At 42.0% G+C, this 12,296-nt stretch overlaps 1 protein-coding gene across 2 annotated transcripts in view; it reads right to left on the minus strand.

The window, feature by feature from the left end:
• ephb1 (EPH receptor B1) overlaps positions 1 to 12,296 on the minus strand; it is a 298,219-nt gene that overhangs the window by 187,771 nt on the left and 98,152 nt on the right. For both annotated transcript variants that reach the window (XM_077515222.1, XM_077515216.1), the window contains exon 2: positions 9,176 to 9,240. In XM_077515222.1, the coding sequence (XP_077371348.1) occupies positions 9,176 to 9,240 (65 nt within the window). The remainder of the gene's footprint in view (positions 1 to 9,175; positions 9,241 to 12,296) is intronic.

The following is a 12,296-nucleotide window of genomic DNA, read 5'->3' on the forward strand; positions in this document are numbered from 1 at the left end:
CTCTTGGAAGAAAAAAAAACAAAAAACAAAAAAAAACATGCTAACAAGTTTACCAAACTATCAGTTTCACTCCAAATCACTAAATCCAATGAAATCTTCATCCTTGGTGTCACTTTTAAACAACTCCCCCAACTCGGGAGGTCGACGATGCTCTTCTACCGCCAATGTTGAACTTATCAACACAGGCCTAGAGCGCGCTCTTGCAGTTTAGTGTGAAAATAAGATGTGAAATGATATAATAATGTGTTAATTTCACACATAAGTCGCACCAGAGCATAAGTCGCACCCCCGGCCAAACTATGAAAAAAACTGCGACTTATAATCCGAAAAATACGGTATTTGTACTTTGTTACTTCCCATCTCTTTCAGCAAGTGACTGAATAATGGTTGGCCTATTCGGGCTTTTAGATAGAAAAGGGCCCCTGCATGCCTATTGTCGTGCGTGTCCAAGTGTAAGCGTGTGTTTTCTGCATTGTATGACCTTTGACAAGTCTGTCCTCTAGACATAAATACATACCCAGAAATGGTTGGATGGTATGTGAGTGAATGCAAGCGTGCGTGCAAATAGGTGAGCAGCTTTGACCCAGACAAGCTGAGTGAAGAAAAAGAGGGGGGACAGCAGAAAGATATAAAAGTGTGATGATATAGGGCTGGACGTGGAAAAATAATTTATTGCAAGACCACTCCTTCATACACATGGGAGTCGTACAATATCATCTTTTATTCATCCCCTGGACTACATTGATCCAAAAGAGTTTGTACATGTTGATCACGGTGATGAAATCCACAGGAAAGACATCAATATTTGATAGGAAAGTACAGCGGAATGTGGAACATTGAGTCTTCATGCCAACTATACAATGTTGACATTGTACATTCCGGTGGGCGTATCTGTGAAGACTATGTGAAAATGTGTTCTTCGCACAAATGTTTAGACAAAAAACAAAAAAAAAAACAATATAGGAATCCAAACATAGAAAGCCGCAGACGAGTTGAGATCCGAGGCTTTCATTTTCCACGACTATCTTACAATTTTCATCTTCATGCCGAGCAGAGATGTCTGCGTCGGCGCTCAGAGCAATTTAAGCTGCCTGGCGACGCACGGCGCGCGCACTCAATAACCATGAAGGCGAAATGAAAGTGATCTCCCACTGGTCTGACAATGACTGGGTTATATTTGCCAGAACGCATGTGATCACGTTCAATTTCCTTTTAACTTGAGCGCATCCCTGAAGAATTGGACATGTACGAATGTGTGAACTTACGTTCACGTCTTGATAAAATGTACGCTAAGGTACAACAGGGGAGGTTCGATAGGAATATGTTCAACTGGGTGTGTTTCCTAATACACAATTTCTTTATACATGGCGCTTAACTCATTTGCTCCCAATAACGTGTAAATACGTTTTTTAAAGGTTTTAAGTGTCCCAAAGATGTATTTATACGTTTTTTTTTTTGTTTTTTTTTATGCTAGAGCATACAGAAGGCTTTGATGCAGCCTCTTAACTGCAGGGAACGGTTGCAGAAATGGTAGTTATTACACAAACGGCCAGCAGGTGGCAGCAGAGCAAAGGAGATCAACCAAGGCCATGTAGAAAAAAAAAGCTAAATTATTTACAATTTTAAATAGATTTGTGAATATTGATGAAACTTAGCTCTCTTCTAATGCTAACTGCTGCAAAACGGAAACAGATAGAAACATACTTCTTTTTTCCTGATGAAAGGAGAGACTTTAATCTTTCTTTTGATAGGTTCCATGCTTTTATAGCAATAGAACACAATATTCTGTGGGCCTTGGAAAATCCGTCAAAATCCAGTAAAATAGCCGGGAGCGAACGGGATTGCTTCTGTGAAAATGGCTGGGAGTGAATGAGTTTGGGGCATTTAAATGAAAAACTGTTTTGTTTTGGGTTTTTTTTGTTTTTTCATCTTAATATCTACATTATTGTTGTCTGAACATTTTGCACAGGATTTATTTTTTGAATAAATGAAACCAAATTAACCCGTAGGCGTTATTGTGACCCGTTTTGGGCTTTTGATGGTTCTGACCAAGTCATTTCAAAATAAGATAATGCCCAGGGGTTAAATTGATTAAAATCGTATTGATGCAGAATTCGGGTTACTCGTATCTCAATGCATGTGTCTTACCCCCTTGAACTTTCTTATCAAGCTTTTTCTAGCTGTCCCTTGCAGCTACAGCAACTCCAATCACACCATTCTTTACTCCGATTTGTGCTTTTAACCACAGCCTGTCATTCTGTCAGCGGATGAATAATTGAGGCGTATTGAGTACGGTCAGCAGATGGTGAGAAGGCCGTTATGGAGCTCGCAGTGGGCTGCAGGAAGTGCACACACCTGTCCAGCCCAAACCCGCAGGAGCTTGGCTAAAACGCTGCAAAAAGTGCCGCGAGAGTCGTGCAGGTGCGGGCGCGCAATCCCAACCACATGTGGGCAATAGTAAACATGCCAACAGCAGATGTGAGTGTTTTTTTTTTCCACCTGTTCTGATGCACCTGCTCCAAGCAAACGCTCCCCCCCCCCCCCAAAAAAAAATCTCCGACTTATCTTTGTAGCGCACACACACAAGTCCCGTTTGGCTTTGATTTCCTGCCCCCAGCGTTTATCCTCAGCACCCATCGAACTGCTCACTTGGCCGCCTCGTTATCGCGCTTCACCGCGGGCCCTAACGAGCACAACAACTGGCCCCGTTTTCCACACGCCTCAAAGCGACCGCCGCCTCCGTCGGGGGCGGGGGCAACCCTTTGACCCCGTTACACCCACTAATCCCACCCCCATCCCGACAGCTCGACCCTGACTGTGACCTGCGAGAGTCACATGAGTTAACCCTGTCTTACGTCCGCGCTAGCGCGCGGCTGAGATTGTGCACGGCTGCCGCAAAAGCGTCCGCACAAAATTGATCTTCGCCACCCCCTCTCCCCTCCGGGGGTCTTCTAATCCCCCTCCCCCCTCCTCCCCACTCCTGATCCTGTAACCTAGCCTCTTTTTCTCCTCTCTCGCTCTCGTACCCCTTTTCACTCAGCACTCCCCCTTAATCCCGCCTATCTCCTTCCGGATGAAAGCAATTTTAGCCGGTTCCCACTCGAGTATGATGCAGATGACAAATTTGCGTGCTTGTCAGAAGGCCAAGTAGCTTTTATTTTTCGTCTGATTGCTTTGCTTTGCTTCGTGGAGCTCTTATTCTTCCTTCTAAGGAATCTCCAGTGAGAATTTGTTACATGCAGAAAGAAAAAGGCTTCGACATCACTGCTAGGGAAAAGTGTATCGGATACACAATCTCTTTGTATCCAATAAAAAGCACAGAACATTTAAATACTCTGTTTTAAAGTTGTTGGTTGTTTTTAATGTCGACTTTACTCACGCGAGGCAGTGTTTTCTTCTAGCAAAGAAGTGAAAGAGTGCTGGAAAAAAAAAAAAATCATATCCCAGCATGAATCGTAGCCCCAGCCCTCTCAAGCATATTGAATCGTATCGGTTATTTCTCTGCCATTGAATTATAAGTACCATTGAAAGTTTGACGGAGACTAACTCAAAGCAGTGTACTAACAAGAAAGAAAGCAACCAAGGTGACTTTTGAAATCAAAAGTGTTATATTGAAAGGATCCAATGCAATTTATTCACTTTGACATTTTTGGGGGTTTTTTTCCCTGGACCAGCAAATATAATGGTAAGCTTTCAAACTTACATCCACAATAGGAAGTTACCAGACAAAGGGAACATTTCCTTGCTGTACCCAATTCCACTGGATTCCAAGACCATATAACCTAATTTATTTTATTAAGCATCATCACTGCACCTTTCAACGGGTTTGGTGCCGTTCCACTTTTGACATTATTATTCAAAGCTGACCAAGAGATGCTTTAACATTTTATATCTCGTGGCAAATGTTGGTTATCGGAGGTGGGCATTGACAGAAGGTCCATCAATTCATCAATGACAGATGCCTGTTTTGTTGATGATTAAAAAAATATAATAATAATAATAACAACAACAACAATACAATAAACCATACGACAAAACCATGAAAATGTCACGTCAGGGGCTCTGCTGGTGGACCCAAATGCAGGGAAGCAAGCCGAGGTAAAAAAAAATGTTTAATGAACAAAAACGAGGAGGCAAAAAATGAGCTACAAACTAAGAAACCAAAACAACAAAGTCCAACAGGGTAAAACGAGACGAGGCGTGGAACAGAACCGGCAGCGTGACAGGAGGAAAATGACAATGAATCGACGCAGACATAGGGGAGACAAGAGACTACATGTACACACACACACACACACACTAATTGACACAACGAGGCACAGCTGGGCAAGGCACAAGTGGTAGAGGGTGCTGATTGGTTGACACATTAGGAAGGTCAGGCCAAAACACAGGTGGACACAATGCTTGAAAAGACGAGGGAGGCACACAAGGAAAACAAAACAAAACACGGATCATGAATGAAACTTAAAGAAACATGAGGATAAAGACAATACCCAAACTAAACCTGAACCATGACAAGAGTAAAACAAAAAACTAACCAAAACCCGACCCAAACCATTACAGAAAGAGAGCATAATAATATTTTTAGATTACATTCCTTTGACCAAATGTTTATCTTTTTTAAACTATCATTTTATTACACTTTTGTCTCTCATAAAAATGTCTGAGCTTATTACGTTATTAAAAAAAAAAAAAAAAAAAAAGATTTAATAATCCTGCATTCCAATATAACCACTTGAGGACTGTAAGACCAATGGATAGACATCGGTAAGATTACCCAAATATGATCAGTTCCGTATCACCATTAAGATCCATCCAAAATCAACCAATCAGAGTAAGGGAGTTGTCCTTAATTTCTGTATCCAGTCAAACCCAGTTTTCGAACATAATCCGTTCCAGAAGGCTGTTCCAAAAGCGAATTGTTCGAAATCCGAAACAATTTACACAAATTAAATTAGCGCAGTTAAGCTAGCGTCATTTAGAACATCACTTCCGGTACGTGCTCTTATTGTGAAACTAACATGGTGACACTTCCGGTTTCGGGCTTAGCAGCGCAACATCAACTTACGAGTGCTATGTGGTAACGTGCGGATGAGGAAACACCGCCCAAACATTCGTAACAAACATTTTAGAAGGAACAAGCTATAGCTGATTCTGGCAAGAAGGTTACAGACAAGAAATAAGGACAACAGGACCCACCAGTCATTGACGCACACGCGAGCGCCAGACTTCCTGCTGGCTATCGCCGCTGGCGAAGACTGATTCTGTTCGAGCGGCCACACGCACGAACGCGAGGTTAAGTTGTGTCACGTGAACTCGCTTTCCAATGAACAGACTACAAATTATGCAAATTAGGATTCGTCTCAGTACGCAGTTAAAGTTGAACATATCAGACTTAAGGAATAGACAACTTTGTAGCCTTTTATACACTCGGCGAGTGAGTCGCGTTCAGGTACGCTCGGCTTTTTTCAGTTCGAGAGCCGATTTTTTGGACGAGTTCCGAGACATAAAATTCTGGAATTTGCTAGTCGAAAACCGATTTGGTCGAGAACAGAAGCGTTCCGAGGGTTGACTGTACTCTGTGAATTTTTTCGCTCCATCCATCAGACAACCAAACACAAAGACGGCAGTCTGGAGTTAAGAGTTGCACACATCTGTCTCAACTGACTGGCATTCCGTTTGTTTTCAGTGCTTCAATTATCTGATTGAGAAAACAGCACTTCCCCTTAAATGGCCTCGAGCAAACTCCATTATTAATCAACAGCCGCATTGACTCTGAAAGTACATAAATGGGGTTGAAAGACACTCGAGGACGTGTCATTGTCTCTTCTTTTTTGCAAGGTTGAAGGGCGTTTGCCTTACCGGGACTCAATATTTTATTCATATCGTGGTGTTGAACAGCAGACAGTGCGAGAAGCTAAGGCAGAAACAAAAGGGAAAGTTCATGCAGACAGAGAAGAAAGTACATACTTTAAGTAAAAAAATAAAATAAAATAAAAAAAGCCAGACCGCTCATTATGATGGAACAAACAGTTGTTACGTTGTTGACTGTACACATCTGTTTACCTCGTAAGCTGTCTGGCAGATGCGACCAACCGAGTGTGTAACTGCATGCTGATGTGCACTTACACATTTGTGTTCATGTGTTTACACCGCTGGAACTGGAGTTTAATGCTTGCTTGTGCAATCTGGCAAAAATAAAATCCCTATGGTTCATTTTGCCATGAATTATGAGAGGTAAATGAATGTTATACAGGGATGATACGAGAGGTTTGAAACAGATTGAGCACTGATTATAAACATCTAATTAAAACCAGTGAGTAGGTATTATCAAATACTGGAACCATACTTATCGATGCCCTTTGAAGTACCCGTAGACTAAAATTACAAGATTGATTTGGTCATTCTCAAATAAAAAACAAACACATAATAGAAACTAGACGCAAAATGCAAACATACCGTATTTTTCGGATTATAAATCGCAGTTTTTTTTCATAGTTTGGCTGGGGGTGCGATTTATACTCTGGTGCGACTTATATGTGAAATTATTAACACATTATTGTATCATTTCACATGTTATTTTCACACTAAACCGCAAGAGGGCGCTCTAGGCCTGTGTTGATAATTTCAACATTGCCGGTAAAAGACCATCGTCTACCTCCTGAGTTGGGGGAGTTGTTTAAAAGTGACACCGAGGATGAAGATTTCATTGGATTTAGTGATTTGGAGTGAAACTGATAGTTTGGGAAACTTGTTAGCTTGTTCTTTATGCTAGAGTTATATGAATAACTTGTAGTGAAGGGAACATAATTCACCCACGGAACGTTGGGACGAAGGGAGAGTTCCGGGTGGGAAGGTTTTGTTTTGTGGAAAGGGGGAGTTAGTCTGTTAGCTTCTAGCTGAGTGGGGAGTTGCAGCATTGTGTGCGGATCTGAGATAACATTTCCCGAGTGGCAAGTCGCGACAACATTGAACCATATTCACAATTCATGCTATGCTAACGTACAATGCCGTTAGCTTAGCATAGTAATGCTAATATATATATGCTAATGTGAAATGTTTAATATTTGCAAGCGCTATCTTCAAGCTAACGCTAACATGCTAAACATATTATTTTTCTATTGTTTGAATTTTTAGCTGAAATGCTACTCAAGCTATTAGCGCGGCTCAGCTATGTTTGTGTGTATTTTCCAAAAGCTGAATTCCATCTGGTGTTCAGAGATTAGATTTATTGGACTAGCGGCATAAAATGAGACAACATTATGTTGGCGGTTTATCCGACACTGTATAGCTATTACCACATAAGAGAAGTGTATTTCCTATAAGCCATATACATTTATGTTGTGCATCTTATGTATGTGTTAATATTCACTTAGACTATAAAACACTAACACGCATAAGCCATCCATTACCACTATCTTTAATGGACTGGTCCCTCCCTATTGCGTGTGTAGAGGAAAAGTTTTAAAAGCTCTTGAACTTGTGATGGGATGATAACTCAACAATGACTATTGTGGCTCAATGCGGAGTGACATCATCTGGCACCGTGTTGTTCTTTCAAACAATGCGTAACATGAGTATGCAACACTTCAGATGTTGGTGAACTTGACAAAGAAAGCATCTTTTTTTTTATACCCAGATACACAGCACACCGTCTAATGTCGAGTATGTGAGTCAGGCCTCCTACAGAACATTTTTCCAACGAGGGCAAAACAGCAGCATAAGCGAGGAAGGTTCAACCGGTAAGCGGTTCGAGTTATTCCCTTTACAGCAGGTCTCTACTCGTCTGAAGGCTTACAACTCATGTGAAGCTTAAAAACGACGCTCAACACGGACAAGAGGCCCTGAGCGCCTGGAGGCCGGCTGAACTCAACAGTCTCAAACGAAGAATAGCAGTGCCAGTCACACTGTTTTTCTATTTACTTCAAGCACACTCCGAATGAAAAGGAACGGTCATGAAACTCTGAAAGTGTTAAAATAAATAAATAAATAAATATATATATATATATATATATATATATATATATATATATATATATATATATATTTTTTTTTTTTTTTTTTTTTTTTTTTAAATTGCCTTTCAAGATGACATGTATGTTTTTGGTGTTGGATTTTACCAAATAAATTTCCCCCCAAAAATGCGACTTATACTCCAGTGCGACTTATATATGTTTTTTCCTTCTTAATTATGCATTTTTGGGCTGGTTCGACTTATAATCCGGAGCGATGTATAAAAAATACGAAAAATACGGTATGCTACTTTTTTTTTCTTGATTGAAAGGACTTACAAAAATGTTTGCTCTTTGGAAGGTGAACCTTCAACAGATTAATGAAACACTTTCAATCGACACTGACTGTTATTCAAGAAAACAACAGTTACTCTATGCTAATGCAGTGTTTTGAAGAAACAAATGGGGTAGACGGGAGGGAAAGGTGCTTTGCACCCTGATCTTTAACCAGACCACAGTTTAGTTGAGCAGCCGTAAAGTCTTATTTAATACCTGTGTAAAATGCCTCACAAAGCCCTAAAGACCTGAGAAAATGTGGCAAACATCTATTGGCTGCCCTCTTTGGCAAAACGTAATACTAGTTTTGGGTTGTGGAGCGTGTTAATGCATTATTGAATCAAAGAAGCTGGAATGAGCCTTTAACATTTTCTGTAGGCGCATTAGTGTAATCGAGCCATCATACTTCTGATACTGCCAGCCTTTTAAAAATAGAAGAAAAACGACATTTACCCGAGGACTTGGCACTTGCGACTTAATTCCCACATCTTTCATGTGCATGAAGTTGAAAGTAGTTCCCTTACAGTCTGAAAAAAGCAGTTTTCCATCCTTTTAGCACTCCCCACTCACTTTCACCTTAATACCTCCACTTCCCTGCATAAACCTGCTATTACTGTATCATTACAGCGCCCATTTACCGGGACTTAGGTTCCGTGTTCTGGGGCTTGCGCGGGACACATTATGTCATTAAGTCATTATGAGCCAGGAGACGTGAAAATAATACCCATAATATGAGCTACACTGGGCACTACTTTTAGTCAGAAGTCTCACCCGTGCCAGCCTTTCCGGTCGATTTGCTCGTCTGCTTTGTGCACAAGTTCCCGAAACGCAATATATCGGTTTCCAGAAGGAAATGGTAGGAATAGTCAACTCCAAAATGGACTCACCCCAGAGTTCGGATACGCTGTCCAGCCCAGTTCAGCTGTCGCCACTCGAGTGTCCATCATCGTTTCTGCAGCAAGGAGAGAAAAATGAAGTTGTGGTTAGAGCAAAAGAAGTTTTTTTCTGAATATCATTCAAGTGAGATGAACTGCATTCGGGCCTCAGTGATCACTCGACGCGATCCCTCACAGTGATCCATCCATCTCTGCCAGACTTCTAGTAAGACTAAAGACAGGAACGTAATCTTCCCACTCTTAGGAAAGTGTGCAGGACTCTGCCTTGCGGCTTAAAGTCGGCATGTTCTCAAAGACTACTACCGTATTTTCCGCACTATAAGGCGCACCTCATTATAAGGCGCACCTTCAATGTATGACATATTTTCAAACTTTTTCCATATATAAGGCACACCGCAATATAAGGCGCACTTTCAATGAATGACATATTTTAAAACTTTTTTCATATATAAGGCGCTACAGTAGAGGCTGGGGTTCCGTTATGCATCTATTAGATGGTGCTGCGCTAAAGGGAATGTCAACAAAACAGTCAGATAGGTCAGTCAAACTTTATTAATAGATTATAAACCAGCTTTCTGACAACTCCAAAATGAATAAACAGCTGTTTTATTATTTTCCCAGAGGTAAAGTATTAGTATTAGCTAGCGATCCAAGATGGCGGGATCTTCTGCACATGCGCGTCACCGATCGTGCAGGGTCACCGATAGCGGCTTGACAGCGAGACCTGCTGCGGCTCAATATTGATCCATATATAAGGCGCACTGGATTATAAGGCGCAGGGTCATCTTTTGAAAAAATTGAAGAATTTTAGGTGCGCCTTATAGTGCGGAAAATACGGTAATTTTTAAAATCTGCCTGTGTGACTTCGAAATGGGTTACACATTTGATCGGGTGTTCTGCATGGTAACAACATCCATAAATTGCTTTGGTCTTTCCACAACTAATGTTCGGATTGAACACAGTTTAGGATTTGAGTCATTATTTATAGGAAAGACACTTCTGAGATACTGTGTCGAAATGTGTAGGCTGGGTCCTTGTAAGGCTCATGTAGCGTCTTGAATTTCTGCCAACCAATCAGCAGCCAGGGATGTTGTGTGCTGAGAAGTAGGAAAATGAGATTTTATCTATTTATTCACATTGAGAGGCAGAACCTAAGAGAGCTGTACACAGGAACAGTTGAGGAATAATCCGGCGAACACACACATTTCTCAGACCCTTAAATAGACCGTCAATCGATCTCATTGGTTGTGGCTAGACATGTGAGTACTAGTACTGACATGGAATTCTCTGATTGGCTGTTGACTCCGTAATTACGGATAGTTCCTGACATCAACAAACATCATATAGCATAAAAGATCCTTGACATCACATAGTCCAGACATCACATAGCCTAAAACTAGTTGAAACTGGATGCTGTTACACCAATACCAAAACAGACACGTAATGGGTCGTGAACTCTGGCGCACGGTCATGAACTCTACTCAAACTTAACCCAGGCGTGACCCCAGACATGAGACAAGACCCCACATTACTCCTGCATGACTCGAGTCATGACAGCGGACAGACTTTACTGACGCTTCTGCAATGCTATTTGTGTCAGCGTAGAAGAACAACGGAGCAATTTGGGCTACAAACGTAGGCTCCGAAGCAGCCTTCCCTCAGGATCCTTCTCCATGGAAATGAAGGCCAGACTTGATGGATTGATGACTACTTGATGCTTACGTCAATTCGGATTCCGGAATGCAGTGGAGGCGCACCAGAAATTACATCTTGTGAGCAACAAATTTGGCCTTCGGAGGATGTAGCCTACAAATTTAGACAGCCACTATTGATAAAGGTCCAAAGCCCACTTATAACTTGGACTTCACGTCCAAAAAGTAGCATTAACAAGGGTAGCAATACCTCCAGTTGTAAATAATGAAACCTGCAAGGGTGGTTCAAGACGTGCCATGGAAGATTTGACTGAAGACATGACTGGGCTATAACCACTATCACAGCTTGAATCGCAGTTCTACTTCATGCATCCAGAGCCCGTATCCCACTGAGCAGCTCACATTTGCGAGTGTTTGTCAAGGTAAAAGATGATTAATTTTTCGTCAGGCGGCACGTCTGCCTCCCAGTTCTAAGGACTCGGGTTTGAGTCCAGGCTCCGGCCTTCCTGGGTGGAGTTTGCATGTTCTCCCCGTGCCCGCGTGGGTCTTCTCCGGGTACTCCGGTCTCCTCCCACGTTCCAAAGACATGCATGGTAGGTTGATTGGGCGTTCCGAATTGTCCCGAGGTGTGCTGGTCAGTGTGGATGGTTTTTCGACTCTCTGTGCCCCGCGATTGGCTGGCGACCAGTCCAGGGTGTACCCCGCCTACTTCCCAAAGCCAGCTGAGATAGGCTCCAGCAGCCCCGCGACCCTTCTGAGGAATACGCGGTCAAGAAATGGATGGATTTTTCGTCAAGGCCGCAAAACGTTCACCAACAGTCTTAATGTCCGCAGAGTTTTTCTTGTCACATGTTCACGATTTCCTTGCGATGAGGAAAAAAACGTCTGGAGGACATTAGGTGAATGTTGACATTGAACAAACCCTGACGAGTAATCAATATTGGCTACCTTCGATAACTTTCGCAAAAGTTCGCCGCTCAGTGGGATAGGGGCTTAACTTCAGGGATCAGTTTGGGCAAGGCTTCATTTGAAGAATTGTGGAAGATCTTGTGGAAGAATGTTGGTCTCAAGGCCTCAAAAGCCTTTCGGGTGAACTACAACAGAGATCGCAAGCAATCAGGATTCTTGTCAGGTCAACGTCGGGGACTTCTGACCTGACAAATGTTCTTCTGGATGAATGAACAAAAACTCCCAAAGGCACATGTTCCAAAATCTTCCCAACGTCCTATTTTTACTTTTTCCAGTTTAACTCTGATTGTCTTTGCTCGCACATTTGAAATTCAAGGCTAGCGATGAACGCACCCGAGGTAGGATTTTAGAGGACTGTTATTGTTCGTCTTCAATGTGTCACAATTCCAGGAAGAGACCGATCCCATCCCCTGACATCCACAATCATATTCTGTCTTCACTTTGCCTGACAAAACAGAAGTCTGACTAAAAGAACCTAATCTTTAACAAGA

The sequence above is a fragment of the Festucalex cinctus genome, chromosome 1 (assembly GCF_051991245.1).
Source record: "Festucalex cinctus isolate MCC-2025b chromosome 1, RoL_Fcin_1.0, whole genome shotgun sequence".
NCBI lineage: Eukaryota > Metazoa > Chordata > Actinopteri > Syngnathiformes > Syngnathidae > Festucalex > Festucalex cinctus.